Source organism: Melospiza melodia, chromosome 19 (genome assembly GCF_035770615.1).
Source record: "Melospiza melodia melodia isolate bMelMel2 chromosome 19, bMelMel2.pri, whole genome shotgun sequence".
NCBI classification, from domain to species: domain Eukaryota; kingdom Metazoa; phylum Chordata; class Aves; order Passeriformes; family Passerellidae; genus Melospiza; species Melospiza melodia.
Window position 1 is genome coordinate 15,076,239 of NC_086212.1, and position 23,485 is coordinate 15,099,723.

Sequence of the window (23,485 nt, forward strand, 5' to 3'; positions counted from 1 at the left end):
AGGAACCAGGGGAAAATGGAAAATGGAAAATGGATGAGGCACAGAGGCAGCCAAGGAGCTGTGCCCAGGCAGGGACAGGTTTGTGTGGGGTGTTTGCTAAAGGCCTGGCCAGACATTGTTCAGGGGAGAGGTGTGAGTCTCATGGGGTGAGACGAGGAGCAGGGAGATGCCAGGCTGCTTCCACATGGCAGCTTCACCTCCTCACACTAGGACTGCCTGGAAGGGCTCTCGAGGGCCGGCAGAGGGGAGATCGTGCCCGAGGAGCAGCACCTGAGCAGGAGGTCAGCAGTGGGTGCAGCAGGAAGGACTCGAGCAGGATTGCTCAGCAGAGAATCAAAGGGAGCAAATGACATCTCCCAGTGCAGCAAAGCTGTGGAAGGGCGGGATGGGGAAGGCAGGAGGCAATGAGAGAAAGATTAAGATGATGATGATGATGGTGATGATGATGATGATGATGATGAGCGTTGTATGACCGAGGGCTGGAAGAGGAGGGAACCTTTAGAGGACGGTGAGGAGGCAGTGTGGGGTGAGGCAGAGGAGGAGGGAGCAATGGCAGAGGAAGGTGGGACAGGCGGGATCCGGGCACGGCAGAAGCGGCCCGAGCAGAGGGGGTGAGAGCTGGGGCAGGGGAGCGGGGGCGTTACCGGGCTGCAGGGAGGGTCCCGGTCCGGGGTCAGGGGGGTGGGGGCGTTACCGGGCCGCGGGGACCGGGGGTGTCACCGGGCTGCAGGGAGGGTGTCCGGCCGGGGGCAGGGGGTGTCACCGGGCCGCAGGGAGGGTGTCCCGCCGGGGAACGGGACCGGGGGTGTCACCGGGCCGCAGGGAGGGTCCCGGTCCGGGCAGGGGGTGTCACCGGGCCGCAGGGAGGGTGTCCCGCTGGGGAACGGGACCGGGGGTGTCACCGGGCCGCAGGGAGGGTCCCGGTCCGGGCTGCCCTGCGGCAGCCGCAGCTCCAGGAGCGAGAGGGCGCCCGGGATGCTCCCAATGAGCCGCAGAGGGTCGGGGCCGTGACCGCCCGCTCGGCATGAGCCGGAGCCGCGGGCGCGTTCCCAGCCCCCCTGCCAGCGCCAGGGGGGTCGGAGGGGGAGCGGGGGAGGGACGGAGGGAGGGGAGCGAAGGGGAGCAGCGAGCGGCGCGGAGCGCTCGGCATCCAGCGGCCAGCGAGCCTCCGGAGCCGCGGCTTCCTGGAAGCGCAGCCCGGCTGGGCGGCGATAAGGGCGATAAGCGGCGATAAGGGCGGCTGTCCGGGCCCTCCGCACCGGCCGCGACAGCCGCGACAGCCGCGACAGCCGCGACAGCCGCCACGGCAGCGGAGCCGAGCCGCGCTGCGCGCCCGCCGCCCCAGCGCAGGGGGCACACAGGTAGGGCACAGCTGGGCACAGCTGGGCACAGCTGGGCACGGAGAGGGCGCGGGGGGCGCGGGGCACCCGCACTGCCCGCGGGGGAGAGTGCGGTGCCGGCAGGGGACACCGGCTGGGGGGACACGGACACCGGAGCCGGGATGGGTCACCTGAACAGGGATGGGTCACCTGAACAGGGATGGGTCACCTGCGGGGACGCGGTCACCTGAACAGGGATGGGTCACCTGCGGGGACGCGGTCACCTGCGGGGGATGCGGTCACCTCTGGGGGGATGCGGTCACCTGGGCTGTCAGTGGGCGAGCCCCAGAGGATGCCCGCGTTCCTGCAGAGCTGCCGCCGCGCAGAGAGGCTCGGTAGTTTTTTATCCGGGTGAAGGAACTCCCGGCAGGACAGCACCTGGTCGGGGCAGGTGGGACTCTGCGAGGAGCAGGATGAGGTTCATGCCATCCCATAGAGCTTGCCTTTTGGAGGTGTTGTTGCATGAGCTGGGTATATTTTCTGGCTGTATTTTAGTTAACTTTCTTTGTCTGTGCAACGACTTACATTTTATTTGCCTTCTTTTTTTTTTTTTTTTTTTTTTTTTTATTGCTTATTCGTGTAAATACAAGTTGAGGTTTTGGGTCACAGCCCAGTTGCATTTTGATTCAGACAGAGTTTAATTTCCCCTGTTAAAAAGTGTTTTAAATAAGTTGGGCCATATGGAGTAGAGTTGTTAATCAACCAAAGAAACTTGAAGGAGTTTGAAAAATAAGGTTGTATGTTTCTGGAGCCATTTCTTGAGTATTGAACCAGCACCAGTACTCAAACTCCTGATTCAGTCATTTCCTTTGGTGGGATCAAGAGTTAATCTGTCCTTACCTGTGTTTTCACAGCTGCAAAATGGGAGCCACACCTATTGATGAGGTGCTTTACTTTTATTTTTTGAGAGCCCTTAATTAAAACCAATAAAAGCAGAGGAAGATCATTTGCAAGAGTAGTAAACAGTGCAATATATGTCTGAGGGAATATTGCATGTTGGATGGAGAGGCTCAGCAAAGATGCTGTGGCTGAAGGAGTGCAGTGAGGATCTCCTCCCTGTTGTATTCCTGTGTCACTCAGTTCATCCCTTCCCTGCTGCTGCTCTGGCTCCTGCACAGTGACTGACACAAGCACCACGTGCAGCACACAGGAAAAGCTGCACAAACCCTGCCGGAATGGGCTGGAGCTGTCGTGGAGGGGCAGCCCAGCCTCTTTGTGCCCCAGGTCTGGAGAGAAACGTGTGAGATGAACACGCGTGACTGGTGTGCACATTAACCTGGCAGCATTCCCCTTCAGTCAGAGCCTGGATCCCTCTGGGGCAGTGGCAGGGCTCCCCCGAGCTGGCAGGGCTCATCCTGGGCCGGGGCTCCGTGCTGGAGGAGCTGCGGGGTGCTCTGGCTGCGGGGAGGGAGCCCAGGATGGAGTTGTGTAATGGATTCCCCAAGGGACGGGGGAAGATGGGATGGTTTCCTTCTGCCAGGACAAGGAGCAGCTGCACGGCTGCTGCACAGTGTTCTCCCCAGCCCTGGGTTCCTGTGGAGCACTCAGGCAGGGAGCTGGGATCCTGCAGCACACATCCACCAGTGCCACTTTATTCCCTTGCAAGCTGATTGATTCCTGCACAAATGCTCCTTTGCAATGTCTCATAAAGAGTCTGAGAGATGGACCAGAGCCACTCTAGAGAGGGAAACCAGGCTCAGTCTGAGTGGAGGGGAAAGTTGTGATCCTCATGTGTCCCTCAGGGCTCTGAGGAGTGACAATGTGGGGTCACAGAGCACCAGGACAAGGCAGAGGTTTGGGTACAGAAAGTTATCCAAGATAAGGGAAGGGAGGGGGAACTGACCCTGAAGGGTTATTAATCTGTTCCATTTGGATGAAATAAATAGAAAGACTGGAATAGAAGGAGATCATTTGTGTAAAATAGTAGGTTTAATATTATTTGAATCTGCACACTTGATCTTAGCCAAAAGGCTGAGGGAGCAGGCTGAATTATCCAGGCTGTTGCTGGCCAGCACTGGGTTTTGGGAGGTGATTGCTGGTGACAATCCAGAATTCTGGACAGCCAGTTGTGCAGAGGACATCAGCCAGCCTTTAATGGCTACAGGTGCTCGGGGCCTGGCTGCAGTTCCAGCCCTGGATGCTGCCTGCAGAAGCACAACAGGGACATACATATTTATGAAATACCAGGTCTTATCCACTTTTTTCAACTTTTCCATTTCTGCTGCCAGTTTATTCTCCCTGAGGACAGACTGCTTTAAACCAGTATGTCTTCAAAGACAGAATGCCTGAAAACTATCGTTTTTATTCAGTTCAACTTTTCAGGGCAAAAACTTGGTTTTCAGACAGACAAGGCATTTAATCACCAGTAATTGAGAAGATCAGAAGGCTGAGATGATCTTGTCATTAATACAGAAATACCCTAAGTGTAGTTAGCAAACAATTTATATGTAACTGCTCTAGATGTGAATTTAGCTGTTTCAAATTAAATAATAAAAACTATTTTATGGAGAACATATGCAACTATTATTGGGACAGTAACTGTGTCAGTGACATTTTATTGCTCATGTTCTTTCCGTGAATCCATCCGTGATCTGCTTGATGAAGTAGCAAAAATCCCCTTCCCTTATTTCCATAATGTAAAGTCTATTGGTCCTCAAGAGCTTGAAGAGCTCAGGGCTGCATGTTTTGGGAAGAGTTTTTTCAGTGGAAGGGTGCTCAGGCACTGGAACTGCCCAGGGAGGGTTGCAGTGCCCATCCCTGGAGGTGTCCCAGGAATTCCTGGGGGTGGTATTGAGTGCTCTGGCTGGGGACAGGGCACAGCTTGGATTCGGTGTTCTGGGAGGGATTTCCAATTTTAGTGATTCTGTGATTCTGTGAGGAGTAGCTGCTCATCCTGGGCAGTTGAGTTTTACAGACGCCTGAGGGGGTTTGGGCGCTGACAGGTCAGGTGTGAATGGTGGTGATGATCCAGCAGTGTTTGTGCAGGGCTGGAGATAAGAGATCAACGTCAGCCTTGCTCCATTGCATAGGGAGAGTTATGTTTATGATTAGGGAATGAACCTTTTCCTCTCGGCTGGATAATTGATTTATTCACACAGCAGGAACAGCAGCAGCAAAGCACTCATCATTTTATTAAAAAAAACACTGGCTTGTAGACTGTGTTTACCATGAGAGCTTCCTCTGACCATTGTCGAAATGCTTTAAGACTTGCAGTTTGGAGCTGTGCATAAACCTCCACAGACCCCTCTGCTCACAGACCCCTCTCTGCTCACAGACCCCTCTCTGCTCACAGACCCCTCTCTGCTCACGTCCTGCAGGCAGAACAACAACATCACTTTCTTCTTGCAGTGGAGTTCATGTTCTGGCCCAGAACTGCAGCACCAGATGTGTTGCCACAGAAACAATTTAAAGGGAGAAGGAATTGTGAGCAAATTGTCTTTCTTGTGGAAAATGTTTGAGAGCCTCTCCTTGGTTTCCCTGTTTCTATCTGTGTGTGTGTGCACAGCAGAGAATAAGGGACAATTTTGCTTTTGTTTCCTACATCTGCTATTGGTTTAAAATTCTCTATACAGGGTTGAAAATTGAAAAATATTCTATTATGGGCATGACTTACGTACCTCAGAGACATTTTTTATTAAATCCTGATTCATTTTTAGAAACTTTTTTCCTTTAAAAATGTGCTGTTTGCTAGCTGATTTACTTACCTCCACTTGCAACATGCTTTGGAAAATGTTTCCAGTCACAGTTGTTTCTGTGAAAGTAAGAAAACATTTGACTTTATAGTTGTCCCAGATTTGGATGCTGAGAATTAGGATCACATTCTCCTTACTACAACTGACATGCTGATGAAAAGAGGGAATGTTTACAGGAAATATTTTGATTTAATCTTGCCTAGGAAGCCTTAAAGTAGCCAAAGGCCTTGATTTTAGCTAGCATTTCTTTTTCTCAAACCAGCAGATGCTCTATTCAACACACTCTTTTCTCAGCTGTTATGAAAATATTTCTCTGAACAAAATGCAGTGTGAATTACCTTAACATGTCCTTTTGCCGTTCCTGACCACAGCACAGCATCCTTATCCTGCAGGTTTGCATTCTGTTTGGGGACAGTAATGAGAGGAACATCCAGGAGGGTCCCAGCCCTGGCAACATTTCCAAAAGCCACAATGCAGACATCAAGAGCTTGTTTCCACAGCTCTTTGTGCTTCATGCATTTGGGAGGTCTTTGTCCTTGCACAATGTGAAATACTGCTGGTGTGGAGCTGAAAGAGCCATAACTGGTTTATCTCACCCACAGCCAAGGTGGAGTTTGGCTCTCTTTGGAGTGATGGAAAGATTTGCTATATGCAGTTGTGTGCATGGTGCTGCCCTTGATTTGGAGGGAATGGACACAGAGGGCTGTCCTGAGAAACCTCCTGTCCTTATTTCTGTGTTTAGTGTTCCCCTCTGGAAGAGTTATGATGATTAAATCTATTTTCTTATAGCCAGACTTTCAAATGCCCCTGAGTCTGGACATGCACAATTTATTCCCATTTTTACTCATTCTTGTACAAACCTGGGATCTTCACTTTTCCTTTGATGAAAATTCTTTGCAACAGAGATATATCCAGGTATCCCTGAATCAGAAGCAGTTTCTTATGCTTTAGAAGGCAGTTTAGCCTTATTCCAAGTGCCCTGGATCGCAGTCTGGAGCTCTGGAGCTAGGCTGCATGCCATGTCCCACACTGGAACCCTGGCAGCCCCGCAGGCACCACATCACATCACCCAACAAGATCTGCCAGGCCGATAAGGAACTCATTTCTGTGCTGCATTCCTTGTGCAGGCACAGCTCCAGCCCTGGGTGTGGGAGGAATGCAGAGCTGGGCCTGCAGCTGGTGTCTGCCCAGGTTAGAAATGAGTTTGCAGAGGGAAATGTGGCTCTGCAGCCCTGCTCGCCTGGGACACCTCAGCTATTTGCATCCAGTTTCTGCTCTTTGGGGTGGAACCTGCCCTGTGTTTACAGGCTGATCCAAAGGTGCCCTTAATTAGTTCACATCTCTGCTGTTTGATCCCATGAGAAGGCAGCTTGCTGTTCCCTTAGGCAGCGGAGCTTTCCCAGACAGGCATTGTAAACTGGAAATATAGGTACTTGTAATTTTCTTAAAAACCTCCTTTGGGCCTGAAATGTCTTGTGCTTGGTTTCAATCCAGTATTGACTAAGACTGGAAAGTGTGAATAATGTCAGTTCAGCTGTATTTGAGCTATTCAAATAAATTTAAAACTATGTACTTTCCACTTACACTGTTCCATAATTCTCTGCACTTACATAACCTCTGTTTTATTATTGAAATGGCTACAGACTTGAAGAGGGAAATATAATTTTCCAATACTGGGCCTGAACAGATAAACAGGGAGGCAATTCCAAGGCCTCAGTGTGCTTTAAAATCTGAATGTTTCTGCTTTACTGTTGGTGTGAATAGGTTTGTACTTTTAGTGGTGCAGAACAAACACCACCTCCATAACCTCCCCTTTCCCTGGGCACTGGATTTCCGAGATGTTTCCATTATGTAACTGAAATTTCACAGACAGAGTTTAGAAGATTTCTCCAGATTGCAGGGAAGGATTTTGTTTGCTGAGCTCTGTAAAGTTAAAACAGCAGGCTGGGGTTTTCCAAAGGGATATTCCCAATGCAGCCCAGGGCATGTGGCTGAGACTTGGTCTGCACAGAAAGTTCAGGGCCTTTGCTGGAGTTTTGAAGGCAATTGTTTTATAACAGTTAGTGACCTGGTTTTTTGGAATGGCAGAGAAGAGAGGAGCATTTTCATCGGGTGGATCATGTGTGGAAATGCCTGGGTTTGAGTCCTGCAGTAACACACAGTGTTAGTAAGTCTGTTGCAAATGCAACTGCGCATTTCTTAGGGCTGTTAGCGCAGCACCAAATGCCCAGATGGATGGAAAGGTGTCCCTGTTGTGTGAAATGGAGCCCCAGACACTGCCCTGGAAGGTGACACACAGAAATGTTCCTTCAGCCAGCACGGGGATAATAGAGCTGCCCTTTGTGTAACTCTGCTGAGGTCACTGGAGCTCCTTCCTAATTCCACTGGGGCCAGTTGTGCCTCTCCCTTTTTCTGAAGGGTTCACATGCCAATGTGTTGTGCAACAACATAATTTGTTAACAAAGAAAGAAGAATTTAAATAGCCTTAGAAAATGAGTTGGGGCGTCCCAGCTGCCTGCAAACAAACAGCAGAAGTGCAAAACATTTAAGTAGCAATGCAAAGTATCTCAAAATTGCTTGAGCTCTGGTTCTTCAAGAAAAAAAACCACAATTGTAAGGAGAGCATGCTCTGCAGGAGAAGGCTCTGGATGAGAAAACACACTGCATCTTCTGGTAAGGTCTCCACTCCAGACATGATTTCTGTGCTGTGTTCCCCAGAGCTGTGGTGATTCACACATGATGAATCTTTTCCCTGTGTGTGTGTGTATGAATTTGACTACTTTTAGTTTCACTTAAAGCAATAAGTGAGGATACTTTGACCTGTAATTGTCAAATGATGTTTACAGTACAGTAAAACTGTATCTTCCTGTAAAGTATCTGTCCTGAGGAAGCCAAGCCACACAGAGCAGAGCTCTAGTTTCTGTCAGGACAGGGAGAGCACTGCCCGCCCCTGCAGCTGTAATGGGGTCGGGCTGGATTCAGCCCTGGTTCTGCATTAGGGCATTGCTGGCATCTCCTGTCAGTGTGTTCTCCACCTCAATGGCCATTTCTGAATCTGGAACAGAACCCAAGGGTGCCAGCAGGATCCCTGCCCCGGGCACTGCCCTCAGCTCTGCAGAGCATCTCCAGTGGGCTGCAGGAGATCCCTGGCCCGCAGATGCTGAGTGAACCATCCAAGGTCTAAGAAAAACTCCTTGTGGTGCTGAAGAATAGGAAACACTAAGCAGATGTGTAGCTGCAGTGAAAGCCCTGGGTCCTCAGGGAACAAACAATCGGATTCACAGTCTTTGAAGAAGTCTGAGACAGAGCTGAGTGATTTTTTGTGCATGAAGCTGAAATGCATTTTCATGAGTGACTCTTGCCGTGTTTGTTGATGGTTTTCATAACATTTCAAGGGACCTTAAACTGCATTAGCTTTTGGCCTAAATGTTGAAGTGGTTTGATCTTGGCTGATCCTGCTGAGCAGCTCCTGCTTAGCACTTCCAGTTGTGTGTGCCCTTTTCTTCCAGGAGCAGCTCTGCGTGCCTGGGCTGGGTGTTCTGGGGGCCCTGACATTTCCAGGAATTTGTTATCTCTGGCAGAGGCCTCCCCACTGTCACCCATTGATAAGTGGGAGGGTAAACATGTTCTGGTGAGACAGCGTCCCTTCAGAGGCGGAGCGCCAGCCCGATCCACTGCACACTGCTCCTCCAGAGAAATGTTCTTCTGCCACTCATTGGTGCTTAAAATTGCCTTTACTGTATGATTCTTGTTATGACTTACCTGCTCTTGCTCCCTTTCAATGCTGAGGGATTTTTGTTGTTTGCAAATTCCAGTCGCGTTGGAGCCATCACTTCCTAGTCCTGCTGGAAACGCCTCTGAAATAAGAGTGGCAGCTCTTTAACTTCTGATGAGCCTGAGGAGGGAGTTCTCCCATTTCCCTTGTGCTGGAACACCTGAATTAAACACGGTGGCACAAGGGCTGGGGCAGGGTGTGGGGAGGCCAGGGAAGGTCTCAGCCAGGTGGAGGCACAGCCACCCTGCTCTGGAGATGGGCTGTCAGAGGGCTTTGGGAGCCCCCCCAGCAGGAAAAGAGCTGCTTTAGAAAAGCCCCATGGACCTGCCCCTGCTAGGATGTCCTCAGGCTGGAGCAGCTCTCGGGGGCACTGCAGGAAGCAGCAAGCCCTGGAGGTCTGGGTTTTTAGGGTTCTTTAGGGTTCTTTAGGGTTTTTAGGGTTTTTTAGGGTTCTTTAGGGTTTCCTGGGCAAACGATGCCCAGAAGTCAGTACACAAGTTTGCCCCCTCTGATTTTATGACTTTCCAGAGTGCTGCTGTGATTCTGTTTAGGCTTGAAACAATCCAAAGCTTTCTTCTAGGCAGGGCCAGACTGACTAAACTTGAATATCTGGTTTAAGAGTAAATGTAGTCCAGTTTAGACTGCATTTTCCTCAGCTGCCTTCTGCACCATTTGTATCCTAATGCACATCAGCCTTTCAGCTGTTTCCAAAGCCATCTCCTTTTGAATGTTTAATATCTAAGAACCAATTAGTTCCATTTTGTTTTCCTTGGATAGTTTGCAATTAAACATTCTTTCAAGTGGGCTTTATTTAGCTAATTCCATCACAAAAATAAGCTCCAAGGGAATGAAGAGAAGTTCAAGCTAGCCAATATTTATTTTTATTATTAATAATTTATATTATGGGAGTTCCCAGGGGAACCAGGGCCCCACTAAACCCAGTTTCCTCTGCATGTAATGACTGTGTCTCACAAGACTTTATTCAGCAGAAGATTCCTTCAGTGAAAGGGACCTGCTCCACACTGCAGGGAAAGGACTGGTGGGGAGCACATGAAAACAAATCAGGAATCATTGCTTTAAAGGAGCTTAGGCTTGGCACCAGAGGGAGAATCTGATGCAGCTTTTCTAAAAAAGAAAAAAAGCCACACTTATGCATTTTTCCAGCCTGAGTGCCAAGCCATGACCTCCAAGGTCTCGTTGATCATCTCTGAAGTGATGGCAATGCTCCCAGTGTTTCTGAGGGCAGAGAAGGGATGGCCCTAAAACCTTATCTCTTTCTGAGCCGGCAGCAGGGGACTCTGGATATTTCAAACACACACTGGTGGGCAAAGTTAGTTTACAAATGCTCTTGTTCAGTCGGATTCCTAGCAGAAGTTATGGTTTTCACAGGGTCTGATCCTCAAGAATTGGTGTGCTTCAGGTTTTACAGAAGTCTTGGGAGGAGCAGTTTGGGGACCCTTTGGAGCTGCTGAATGCAAAGGGGAGCAGAGCCAGCCCTGGGGTCTGTGATGGATCCAGCAGGGTCAGAGCAGCTCCAATCCATCCCTGGGGCCTGTGATGGATCCAGCAGGGTCAGAGCAGCTCCATCCAGCCCTGGGATCTGTGATGGATCCAGCAGGGTCAGAGCAGCTCCATCCATCCCTGGGATCTGTGATGGATCCAGCAGGGTCAGAGCAGCTCCAATCCATCCCTGGGGCCTGTGATGGATCCAGCAGGGTCAGAGCAGCTCCATCCATCCCTGGGGTCTGTGATGGATCCAGCAGGGTCAGAGCAGCCCCAATCCATCCCTGGGGTCTGTGATGGATCCAGCAGGGTCAGAGCAGCTCCATCCATCCCTGGGGTCTGTGATGGATCCACCAGGGTCAGAGCAGCTCCAATCCATCCCTGGGGTCTGTGATGGATCCAGCAGGGTCAGAGCAGCTCCATCCATCCCTGGGGTCTGTGCTGGGCTCAGCAGGGTCAGAGCAGCTCCATCCCTGGGGTCTGTGATGGATCCAGCAGGGTCAGAGCAGCTCCATCCAGCCCTGGGATCTGTGCTGGGCTCAGCAGGGTCAGAGCAGCCCCAATCCATCCCTGGGGCCTGTGATGGATCCAGCAGGGTCAGAGCAGCTCCATCCCTGGGGTCTGTGATGGATCCAGCAGGGTCAGAGCAGCTCCATCCAGCCCTGGGATCTGTGCTGGGCTCAGCAGGGTCAGAGCAGCTCCAATCCATCCCTGGGGCCTGTGATGGATCCAGCAGGGTCAGAGCAGCTCCATCCCTGGGGATCCCGCTCCACCTGGGGTCTTGTGTGGGCTAAGGGGTGTGGAAATGGTTTTGGGCTGAGCAGGGCTGTGTGTGCAAGTGCAGCACTGCAGATTTTCCTCCTGGAATTCCCATCCTCCTCCCTTTCCCATCTGTTGAACCAGCAGCCTTTGCAGCACTCTTTCCATAAGTCCACGGGCAGGACCCAGACAGTTTTCCTGACCATCCTCTGTCCTCATTAGCTCAGTTTAAGGGGGTGAACATCTGGTTCCAAGCACAGCACTGTGGTTAGCATGGGGGTTTTTTTCTCTCCACAGAAAAACCACCAAATCTGGCCATTTCAGATTTTATAGGAGCTGGAGCTGGGCTGTGCAAAGTTCACCTCATTAAAAACAAGCCCAAACCAAATAAAAGCAGAGAGTAACAGTGTAAGAAATGTGGGCCATGAATGTCAGAGCATGTGCATTAGGAACTGGTAAGAAGTGAAGGGAAAATACAGATATACCCACATCCATTCAGACTCTTGGGTTTTCCCACCAGCAAATATTTGGCTTTAAAGCATAAACCTTTTGTCCCTTCTATTTATCTCTTCTACGAAATTCTATATACTATTCCTCTGTTTCCAGTGTTCTTTGGGATGCTGATCCTAACTTACAACTTCTTTATTTCTGTGGCACAAGATGATCTTGGTAACATTTATGGGAATAAACCATGTTAGCCACAGGAATGGGCTGGGTGGTTCAGTTCCTGTAAAGGGACAGTGCTCCTGGTCAGACAGGTGAATGACACTGGGTTTGGCCCACCCAGAAGCACCAGATGCTGTGATTTCAGAAGCACCAGATGCTGTGATTCACAGCTCTGGGTTTTGAGCACTCCCTGCAGCTTTCCTGAGCCCCACACTGGGGCTCCCTGCCAGCTGGGACCCCCCAGGACCCCATTTCCATGAGGAAAAGGCACTGCCCATGGGTGAGCCATGCTGAGCTGCCCCAGGGCTCCCTGGCAGCTGCTGCTGGAGGCACCCAGAGGCCACCGTGCCTTGGAAAACCATTGCCAGGTCAGTACCTGGGGCAGGCCAAGTCCTGCTGCTGCATTCTGCTGGGAATCTGGAACAAATGGCTGATTAATTCCTCTGGATGTGCACACTGAGAGCAGAACCTGGAGCTGAGGGCTGGGATGGAAAGTGATTGCAAACACAGGAACATTTGGGGTGCAGCCCTGAAAAGCTGCTCACCCTGCACTTGAAATTTGAGTCCTGTGTTCAAAGAGCCCCCAAAATGGGGCCATGGACCTGACCTCCAGCATGGGACGAGCTGTCTGAGAGCTCTGCCTGTGATATTGAAATTCATTGCTGGGCTCCAGAATGCCATTTCCAGCAGCTGGCAGGGAGCTGTGGGAGGGCCTGATGAGCAAAGCAATAACTTGGATCAAAGCTCTTTATCTGATCTCTTTCAATGGCTCAAGTATGGCTAGGAGGAAAGTATTTAAACAAGTATTTAAATGTATCTTCAAGAGCTGGATCTGCATAGGTGAAATTTGCAGAAGTACCAAAACTAGTTACACAGTGAAGTCCTGTCTTTCTAAACAATGCAGGCTCTGGGTTAAATAAGCTCTTATTAAAAATCAATTGAACAGGCTCTCAAGAGCCTGAAGTGCCCATGAGAGTGGGGATTGTGTTCCTGAATCATTTGATATTTTCCAAACAGGACCTGACAGATGTAAGTTTGGTGCAGACTAAAGGGCCCAACTCATGGTCTGAGTTAAACAGGCTCAGGTCAAGAAGTTCTGTGGAACATGAGCAGCTGCACAGGGGAACAAAACTTCCATCTAGAGTAGAACTGTTCTGTAATTGCTCATATTGCTCAGTCTCAACCCAGCAGAGATCCTGCTGAATGGGTGGAAGCTGCTGGTTCCCTCCTGTCCCAAGGGTGCTGTGTGTCTCCCCAATTCAAATGATTTAGCTTCTTTTGAAGGATAACTTTTTCTTAGTTCTGCCCATAGCGGTATAAATAGAATGTTTGTCCAACAGCTGAACAAAACCACTTGAAGTGTAAGGGGTCTGAGTGATAAATGTGGAATGTTTATGCAGCACAGCAGACATTGCTCCCGGGGTCAGTGGTTCTGCTGAGGAATGCTGGGGAGCAGGGGCTGAACTCTGGGCGTATTTTCCCAGGGGATTCAGCCCAGGGGTCACTGAGTGCTGCTCCATCACACCCCGGGGCTGCTCAGCCCCTCTCGCCTCCCACCCCTGCTCTGGGCTCCTCACATGCCCAGCAGTGCCACGTCCAAGGCAGCACTGGAACCACAGAACCCTCAGGGGTCAGGCCTGGAGCACCCTGAGGCTCTCACAGGGTTCTGTTCCAGGGTGGAAATCTGATTTTCCCTTTGTCAGAATCACAAAAGAGAAACGCCATTGTCAGCTGTGATAGCACCCAGGAGGGGCAGGTAAATGCTCTGTCCCTGTGGTTTGAAACAAGCAAGACGGGAAATAACTGTGATTACATCAGTGTGATGCAGGCAAGCACAGCCCAGCTTGCAAAGTCAGTCTCAGAGCTAAAGCTTTTGGTGTAATCACGCTGGGGCTGTGTTTTCACCCATTGCAGTGTGTGTTCCTTCCAGCTAAACCCTGATCCTGATGCAATTCCAGCAGCAAAGCTGTTCTTCTGTTAGGATTTATAACAAATTCAGGGGAGCAGAATGGGAACCTAGCAGCTTTGAGTGGCCTTTTTTGAAACAGCTGAGGGTTATTTGGAATCACAGCCCATCCCTGGAGTCAGGGAAGGTCTCTGAAGGCCCTCAATGTCCATGCACTCAATCTCTGCTGATTTTGGCTCTGGGCAGTCCAAGCTGGGTTCCAGCAGAGGTGGTGCAGAACCAGCACAGCCCAGTGTCCCCTTTGTGTGGCTGCCATGGAGTGAATTTCATAAAACCATGATGTAAAAGGCATCAATTCCAGGTGGCAGCTCTGCAACAAACCCATGTGCTCTGCTGTGCTCTCCTGATGGGCACCAACGTGAGCCCAGATTGCAGCAGGAAGGCTCCAGCCCCTCCAATAAACTGTTGGGCTCCCCACATTCTGAATTAACCATCATGTTGTGATAGTACAGAATGAAATCAACTCTGTTTGCTTCCCACCGCTCAAAGATAAAATTGCTCTCTTGTCCTTCCAAGCAAAGCGAGTGCAATATTTACAAATGAAATTATGCACAAAAATAACAGGGGCCTAAAAGCAGGAGGAGAAGGTTTGAGCAGGCAGTGGGAGGCAAATTGTCACAATCACAAAAGGTGTCCCCAGGCACACAGGCGAGCCTCAGCCTCTGGAGCCAGGAACAGCTGGCGTCTGTAGGAATTGTTATTGATATGGTTATTGTATATCTGTATTGTTGTTGTATATTGATATTGTTATTGTACATTGGTATGGTTATTGTATATCAATAGTGTTATTGTATATCGATAGTGTTATTGTACATTGATATTGTTATTTTCTACAGAGACAATAATTTGATTTCAGGCTGGCTTTTGTCGTGCCAGGGAAGAGCAGGGTGCCCACGGGGAGCTCTGGAGGCTGCCCAGGCTGCCAGGGCAGCAGAGCTGGGGCAGTTTGTGCAGAAAGAGCCAGGAGAAAGTGTCCCCTGCCCACTGCCCACTGCCCACTGCCAGCTGGAGCATCACAGACTGGAGCTCACCCAGGGGACTCTCTGAGAGGCTGACACCAAATCATGGCCGCTCACTTAAAGCCCAAAACACGAGCAGAAACGTTTTGCAAGTGGTGACTCATATTTTCCTCATGCAATTGTTAAACCATTGTGCCCAGAAACAATTAAAGATGAGAGTAGGGCTGGAAAAGTTTATCCATAAGCACAAACAGACAGCATGATGCAGTTTGTGGAAGGTGAGGGTCGTTGGGCTCGAGGGAGGAGCAGGAGGTGCAGTCTGTGTGTCCTGTGTGTCCTGTCTGTGTGTCCTGGCTGTGTGTCCTGCATGTGTGTCCTGTATGTGTGTCCTGTGTGTCCTGTCTGTGTGTCCTCTGTGTCCTGTCTGTGTGTCCTGTGTGTGTGTCCTGTGTGTGTGTCCTGTCTGTGTGTCCTCTGTGTCCTGGCTGTGTGTCCTGTGTGTGTGTCCTGTGTGTGTGTCCTGTGTGTCCTGGCTGTGTGTCCTGTCTGTGTGTCCTCTGTGTCCTGGCTGTGTGTCCTGTGTGTCCTGTCTGTGTGTCCTGTCTGTGTGTCCTGTGTGTCCTGTCTGTGTGTCCTGTCTGTGTGTCCTCTGTGTCCTGTCTGTGTGTCCTGTGTGTCCTGTCTGTGTCTGTGTCCTGTCTGTGTGTCCTGTCTGTGTGTCCTGTGTGTGTGTCCTGTGTGTGTGTCCTGTGTGTCTTGTCTGTGTGTCCTGTCTGTGTGTCCTGTGTGTGTGTCCTGTCTGTGTGTCCTGTGTGTCCTGGCTGTGTGTCCTGTCTGTGTGTCCTGGCTGTGTGTCCTGTGTGTGTGTCCTGTGTGTGTGTCCTGTGTGTCCTGTCTGTGTGTCCTGTCTGTGTGTCCTCTGTGTCCTGTCTGTGTGTCCTGTGTGTCCTGTCTGTGTCTGTGTCCTGTCTGTGTGTCCTGTCTGTGTGTCCTGTGTGTGTGTCCTGTGTGTGTGTCCTGTGTGTCTTGTCTGTGTGTCCTGTCTGTGTGTCCTGTGTGTGTGTCCTGTCTGTGTGTCCTGTGTGTCCTGGCTGTGTGTCCTGTCTGTGTGTCCTGGCTGTGTGTCCTGTGTGTGTGTCCTGTGTGTGTGTCCTGTGTGTCCTGTCTGTGTCTGTGTCCTGTCTGTGTGTCCTGTCTGTGTGTCCTGTGTGTGTGTCCTGTCTGTGTGTCCTGTGTGTCCTGTCTGTGTGTCCTGTCTGTGTGTCCTGGCTGCCCAGGGAGCCCCAGCCTGCCTGGGTCACACCAGAGCTGGCACACCAGGATCTGCCATGGCAAACAGAGCACTGAGCCAGGCCCAAACAAACCTGCCCATTGAATCTGGAAAATCCAGTTTTGGCTGAGAGATCCATTGCTGAGCCCCGAATTGCACAGATGCCATGAATGACAGCCCCCAGTCAGAGTCCCTGGCAGTGGGAGGGTGCCCAGGGCTCCCAGCTCACCTTGCCCAGACCCCGTGGCCTCTGCAGCAGTTTGGGCTCCAGCTGTCCCTGGCATACCTCCTGTCCTGTGCCCTGCTGTGCATCCCTGGCTCTCTGCCCCATCCACCCTCTGCTCCTGGGGAGCATGAAAGGGAGGAAGTGCCTCTGTTCTATGGGACCTGGACCCTCTGGCCTGCACAGCAGAGGTTCCAGGTTGGAGGCAGATTTGAGCTGAGCTTTGTCAGGGCCCTTTTCTGATTTATTTCTGCCCTAAAGGGAGGGCACGGTCTGAGATGGGTCCAGATGCTTCTTCTCAGGGGCACTTGTGTAGCTCAGCACTTTTATACAGACACTCCAGCTAGCAAAGCCTCTGTTTAAACAACTGCATTTATAAGTCTTCCCTACAAATAAAATCTTTTATTGACATCCACCTTATGGTGCTCTGCTCAGGAGTGTGAAATGAGCTGTGAGATTTCTAGGTGACCACAAAAAATCCGTGTGTAAGTGTGTATTGAGAGGCACTGGCTTTGCTGGCATGGTTTTGAGGTGATAACCCTTGCATGGTGCTTTATTTAATTCTCCTCATTCTCAGGAGTGGGAGCTGTGCTGGAGGGCTCTGCTGGGAGGGGCAGTGCCTTAGAGCAGGGCAGGCAGTGGGGACTGAGCTTTGGGCAGTCACAGAATGACCCCAGAGGGGCTGACAGGACCTTGGCCGTGCCATGTGGGGGCCAGGGCACCTCTGCCTTGTGCTGCATTGCACGGTGCAGCTCCTGGGAGTGCAGAGTGGCACTGGGATATACACACACGCGGTCAGCTCCGGGCAATTTGGGCAATTTGGGCAATTTCAGAGTTTTGGGGTCTCTACATTTCCCACAGTCCTTCACATCCAGAGCTCAGTGCCACAGATTTTACTTCAGGAGTTTTCTCATGATTGTCCCCATTCTGTTCCCTGCCAGGGGTCTGCCTGGTTGTGTTTGCTCCATATCTCTGTGCTCCAAAGGCTTTCAGAGCCATGGTGGCTCCAGAGCAGCTGCTCCTGCACTTTCCTCCTCCCTTACAGCCATGAACTGAGTTTAGTTCATAGATCCTGGGAATCTGGCTTAGCCTTGATGAGGGATGTGGTCAATAACCACAAGGCTATTCCCTTTATTTCTTCCTTTAGCAGCTTGTTATGCAATTCCATTTTTCAGTAAGTTGCATGCTTTCTTCAGGCTAATGATCCTTTTGATGGGGTGACAGTTCACAGGCCTACAAACATCTCAGATCCAGAGGGAAGCACGGAAAATGTTGTGAAACTTCAGCTGGGATCTGATGCAAGTCTGAGCTCTGATGGAGGGTGTAAGGGGGATCTTCTCAAAGCAAGGCAACAGAAGAGCTGTGTGGTTTGATTCAGGGTGGGGAGAGGCACCTGAATTCCGTGTGACAGATTTCTGTGGATCCTCCTGAGGCTCTGAGGCACACAAGGACAGAGCTGCTCCCCAGAACTCAGTGTTGGATGGTGAGTGATGGAGCCTGATGCAGCCATGGCACAGGGATCAGGGCACACAAGGGCAGAGCTGCTCCCCACAACCCTCTCTGATGGACCCGGTGTTGGATGATGAGTGATGGATCCTGATCCCTCCAGAGCACATCCTGTGACATGGGACAAACCTCTGCGTGCAGCATTCAGAGTCCTCCTTGGAGTTTGTCCTTCTCCCTCCAAACACATCCTCCAGCTTTTTGTTATACCCAGATTTACTCACTCGGGGTGTTTACATTACACCAGCCTGAGGGGGAAAGGAAGGGAAATTTTCTGTATATGAACTGTCTGGGTGATTTTCTACAGCTGCTTTGAAGGATGTGTCTGTTACTTATATTGGGCCTTGGATTCTGCAGACATATGGCAGAAAACACAATTCTCCACAAAGCAGAGGAGTTTGACTGATGGAAAACAAGAGAGCAATCCAAGGGAAGCCCTGCCAGAGGAGGAGCATGAACCTGGAATTTACTGTTGGAACCAGAATTCTGCCTTGGGCTGAAGCACCACGCAGCCAATCCCAGCACTGAGTGCAGGGGGCTCTGCACAGAGGCAGGGAGCTGCTTTTGGGACCCAGCTGGGTCTGCAGCCTGAGTGTGGTTCTGGCATCCACCCTGGTTTGGAAATGCACGGGCTGGCCCCACTCCTGCAGCACCGGGACAATTACAGGGGTTTTAAAGAGTCAGAAATTCAGAGAGCCTCTGAATGGAGGCTATTCTGGCTTTTGCACGGTGAGTTTGTAAAATCAATCAGAAATTGAAGAGGGCACGAGAGATTTCATTTTAGACCGTTCAATCCTTTATTAATTGTACCGTGGATGGCAACACAGGAAACGTGAATTGCAGACAAGCCTTTTTTCCCAATTTATTCTGCCGTGTGTTGTTTTGACTTTCCACTTCCCTGCAGCTCAGCGCTTGCAGCAGCACGAGAGCCAAGGCAAGGGGCTTGGGCCTGATGCGTTTTTGTGGTTTTGTGTTTTGTTGCAGGAGGCAGCAGGCTCGCTGAGTGGGAGCCATGTCAGTGAAGCTCACCTTCGTGTCCCCTGGGGATGGGGGTGGCATCAGCAGGAGCTGCTCCTTCACCGGCTTCAGCACCGTGCAGAGCAGGAAACTGGGGTGAGTGACACAGCAGGAAACTGGGGTGAGTGACACGGGGACAGGGACAGAGCCCTGCTGCTGGCACTGCACCCGCTGGGCTGAGGGACACGGGGACAGAGCTGGGACACGGGGACAGGGACAGAGCCCTGCTGCTGGCACTGCACCCGCTGGGCTGAGGGACACGGGGACAGCTGGGGCTGCTGCACCATCCCGCACTGAGGGTCCCACTCTGCTTTCCATAACTCCTTGGGCAGGAGTAATGCAGCCTTTCCACTAAAAATCCTGTGCTCTTTGTGAATTTAGCAATCCCTGTAAATCCCTGTAGATCCTGAGTGCTTTTAGAAGATGTGACCTAGAAATGGAAAATTAATACAATCTCTGAGTGCCAGTGCATGCTAGAGTAACAACAAAGGAAGTCATTTAGCAGCACCATACAGAAGTAGTGGGAAGTGTACTGTGCTCAAAAACCATCCTGTTGTGTGTCAGTAAAATACCTGACCCAGGTAATGAAATATCCTTTCAGAGAACCACATGACTGAATTCAACTTTTGGGTAAACACAGCATGGTAAAATATCAGCAAAAACTGAAATCCCTGTGTGATTGTGATGCATCTGGGGAGTCTTCAATTTGAATAAATGAATTTGTTGGTGAAAGTGAAAATTACTGTTACCCCTAGCAAAGATTGGATATCTAAAATCACACCAACAGCTAAGAGCTGGAGAAAGCTCTGTCAGATTGTATAGCAAAGCTCTGTCAGACTGTACAATGTCAGACTGTACAGAAAAGCAGGAGCTGGCAGGGCCCTGAGCAAGGTCTGCCCGAGGGTGAGCACAAATCAGCCCCACGTGGACATTCCTCTGCACATCCTGAATGTGCTTCTGCTTCCCTTCAGCAGCTTCCCCTTGGGTCTCCCAGCCAGACTCGATTTTGTGTTTCCCCACCACGGTCTCCACAGGAAGTAAATGTTATTGCTGTTATCTGTAAAGTGGGAAATCTGATCCTGAAATTACCAGGTTCACAAGGGAAAGCAGCATGGGAACATCCAGCCTTGAGCTACTGGCCCTCCAGGCCATGTCAGCTCCTCCACTTTCGTGTGAAATGCATGGAAATGGGATTAACATCAGTGCTCAGCTGGGCTGCAGGGACTGGGGGGTGCTGAGGGAAGGGGGAGAGGGAAATCCCAGCCCTGAGTGCAGGACTGAGCTGCTGTACCAGGGAAGTCACCCCCAGAGCTTAGGGGCTGCACTCCAAAAATCTGCAGGCAAATCCCACAAAGAAACAAAACCCAGGAGTATTTGGGTTTTTAATTTCAAAATTAATTTTAATTTGAGCTTTTAATTTCAAAACAGAGTTGTCTTGTCTCTTCTATTTGGTATCTTGCTAATTGGAGTACTCTAGAGCTTGGAATTAGATGCTATTTCTTCTTAGCATGAAAGAATCTTAAGCAATGAGCATTCTAGGAGACTCTCAGCTGCTCTTATTGGTCAGACTGCCCTTTCCAGTGTTATTCCTGTTCAAACAGTCTCACTTTGCATGGAATTCCTAAAGACACATTATCATAGTAAAGAGAAGTGATATTAATGTAAGGTTCTCATTTAGCAGTTATGTTCCTTGTTGTAGGTAACCTGAGCTCCAAATGGTTTGGTTAATTAATACTTTCCATTAAGGCATTATAAAAAACCAAGATAATCAGTGGTGTGAAGAAATGAAGCATCCAGCAATGCTTGGCAACCCCTGGTTTATCAGATCTTTGGCAGAACAGCTGTTAAAAACTGGAGTTAAGTGGAAATTTAGGACAAGGATAATTAAAGCAGGTACTCAGGGGTTTCTCTAATAGGACTGGAGACAGCTCTCAGGTGTGCTGGGCCTGGCTTTAATCAGCAGCACAATAATCTGCCTGAACTGAAAGCAGCCAGGGGTAACTGCTGAGCCTGATGGGTTCATCATTCCCCCAGGTGAGTGGAATTTGGGGTGGAAATTGCAGAGAAGGTAGAAAGCTTTTCAGAGAGCCACTGGCTGGTGTGGCCTGCCCTGGGAGATGGGAAACCTCTGCAGGTAATGTTATTTTAGAGGCTTTACTTACAGGGATTGTTAACAAACCAATGTAAAAATAGCCCAGACTTAGGGGAGGATTTAGAGAGAGGGAAGCCAGACAGGAATTATTTGCAGAGAGCTCATTTTCTGCTTTAAAGGTGTTTCTTACTGATGATTCAAGGTGTTCCAACTCCTTAGAGTGGCACAAAAATGTCTGTAATAAAAAAGTGAGGGACTTCTCATAGAAACAATATTGAATTTTGATTTTGCAGTTGCTATTAAAAGTAATTAGCTTAGGTGTTAGATGCTGAAAAAAACCCTTGATAACTATATCTTGTGTGCAGTGTGGGCCTGGCTTTTGGAAGCTGAGTGTGCTCTGAGCCGTGGTGTGGAGGGATGGTGAGTGCAGGGCAGGGAGCAGCAGCTGCTGGAGGCTCCTTAGGGGAGCTGTGCCCCAGACCTTGAGCAGCCCCAGGTTTGTTTCCTGGCCTGCACAGTGGGTCAGGGGCTGCACTGCTCAGCAGGGCTGCCCTGGGTGGGCCAGGCTGTGCCCAGCCCTGCCCTGCCCTGGTGGGCACACACAGCCAGCTCTGGGCATTCTCCTCCCGCCAGGCGCTCCCAGTGCCCAGGAACCGGCAGGTTCTGAGTGTGTTTGGGATTGTAGAGCTGCACCTGCACTGTGTGCCTCAGCGTCTCTGGGCTCTGCCCCTCTCCTGATTTCCTTCTCCCCCACAGCAAGTCCCTGAGCAGGAGCTCCGTGAGGTCCAGGGTGTCCCTGAAGCCCCCCAAGGCCTACAGCTCCCTGCAGAAGGGGGCTCTCGTCTGGGACCCAAAGCCACTGCAGGTGAAGAAAATTTTTGAAGCTTTGAAGAAAGGACTTAAGTAAGGACTTTTTCAATACTGTGCTTTGCCCTCCCTGCTGAAGTGTGCGTGGCTCTGTGCTCTGTCCCCCGGGGCTCCCCTGTGGTCACTGCCCCGCTCCTGGGGCCCTGGGAAATGGATTTCACTCCCTCTCCGTCCCCTGGCAAGCCCAGGGCTCTGTGCTGTGTCAGCTCCTGGTTATTGTGGGGACGGTGACGCTGCCCATCCCCTGGGAGCAGCTGAGGGTGGGCACGGGACAGCCAGAGCTGGGCAGTGATGGCACAAAGCTTCTGCAAGGGAACCGTGGGCAGTTTGCTTTAGCTCAAAAAGCTGATTTAAAACCCAGTCTGGAAGTGAGGGTGTGCCCTGCAAAGGCAGAGTGGGGAGGGAGGCTGGCTCACCAAGCACTTCTGTTCTCCTGGTGCTAATTGCTGAACTGATTACAGAGTCAGCTCTTCTAGCAGGGTGTCAGGATGGGTCTTTTGGTTTTTTCTTTATTTTTTCTTCTGCCTCTTAATAGAATTAAACTCTGAAGTTCAAAATAACTCTGTGATGTCTGGGTGCCTCGTAAGGCAAAGGTCTAAGCAGGTTCACATGCAAACTTCAGATTTTTGATTCCCCAGAATGTTCTGGGTCGGTTACCACAGGAGCTTCACGTCCAGCCTGCAGCTGCTATCAGAAGATAAAACACCTTGCCCTGGTTTGTGAGCCCTGGAGCTCCTGGCAGCCCTGCAGTGTGGTGCTGCTGTCCTCCACATTCTGCTACTGTGCTCATTTTGGCCGTGGTTTGTTTTCTTAAGCAGAGAACATCAAATGCATGTAGTAACACTTTATAAAGTCAGATGTGTCACGTTTTGGGTCCAATAAAAGGCTATGAAGTCTTCCCCCTAAAAATACCCACCAATGACTTATAGAGGATTTAGATTTAAAAGAAACAAGGAACCAAATGTTTTTGCAGAGCTGAGAATTTATCTGAGCCTGGGGAGGAGAGGCTATAAAGTGGGTCAGGATGTGTTCCCAGTCCTGCAGCGAGTGCCACATGCTCAGTGCTGCCAGCATGACTGGTGACTAATTGACTGGAGGAACCCACAGAAAACAACTGGATCAAATAGCAGAGCAGGGGCCAAGCTTTAAGCAAATGCAGGCTGAGTCCACTCGGTGCTGGAGGGACTGGAGCTTTCAGTGCAGAGCATATTTTACGTGCCTGCTTCTTTATAGCTCTAGAAAATACCTCTTTATTCTGTTAACCATCTGGCTGCCATTCCAGCAAGCTGCTAATTCTAACATGCTAAAGCTAAAAGTGATGAAGCTTTTCTGAAAGGTGAGTTTGTGCTTTTGTGCCTCCAGCCTTGGCTCCTGCCCTGGGCTGTTCTGGGCAGGTGTTGGGAGCTCAGCTGAGTGCTGAGGTGTGGGATGTCCTGGGGGACCTGGATTTGGAACAGGGAGAAAGTGAAATGCATCAAAGCGAGTGTGAGGAAGTGGAGCTGTCTCAAATGAAGTTATTTGGACTGCTCAGAGACTGTGTCTAAGAATGCAGTGTTTACCAGGTGATTCTGGTCCCTTTTAAGCACTGGAGGAAAAAGTTACCCAAGTCTGCTCTGCATTAAAAGCAGAGTTGGAGGAGCCCCAGCTGAAAAGGTTTCAGGCCCCGTGGAGAGTCCAAAGGCACAAACCTTGCATGCAAGCAGCTCTGGAGAGGCCAGCTGGCACCCAGGGCTTCACACCTTGCAAAATGCACCTCATCCTGGAACAGGGATTAAGGAATTGCCTTAACACAGCCCTCAGCTCTGTTTGCTGGA

At 50.5% G+C, this 23,485-nt stretch overlaps 1 protein-coding gene and 2 long non-coding RNA genes across 13 annotated transcripts in view; 2 read left to right on the forward strand and 1 right to left on the reverse strand.

The window, feature by feature from the left end:
• Window positions 1-1,312: 1,312 nt before the first annotated feature.
• The window catches only part of RIPOR3 (RIPOR family member 3), a 39,538-nt gene continuing 17,365 nt past the window's right edge, over window positions 1,313-23,485 (forward strand). For 2 of the 11 annotated variants that reach the window (XM_063172648.1, XM_063172651.1), the window contains exons 1-3: window positions 7,724-7,744; window positions 18,680-18,808; window positions 21,561-21,707. In XM_063172648.1, coding sequence (XP_063028718.1) covers window positions 18,708-18,808; window positions 21,561-21,707 — 248 coding nt within the window. In that variant the 5' untranslated portion in view covers window positions 7,724-7,744; window positions 18,680-18,707. The other 9 variants (XM_063172653.1, XM_063172656.1, XM_063172649.1 and 6 more) reach the window with 8 other exon arrangements.
• On the forward strand, window positions 1,665-2,325 carry LOC134426798 (uncharacterized). Its single transcript, XR_010030047.1, has 2 exons — window positions 1,665-1,850; window positions 2,234-2,325. It is a non-coding gene; the product is annotated as an uncharacterized LOC134426798 (long non-coding RNA).
• LOC134427108 (uncharacterized) lies at window positions 3,928-6,084 on the reverse strand. The gene is made up of 3 exons (XR_010030097.1): window positions 5,410-6,084; window positions 5,084-5,130; window positions 3,928-4,366 (listed from the first exon to the last, which is right to left on the reverse strand). It is a non-coding gene; the product is annotated as an uncharacterized LOC134427108 (long non-coding RNA).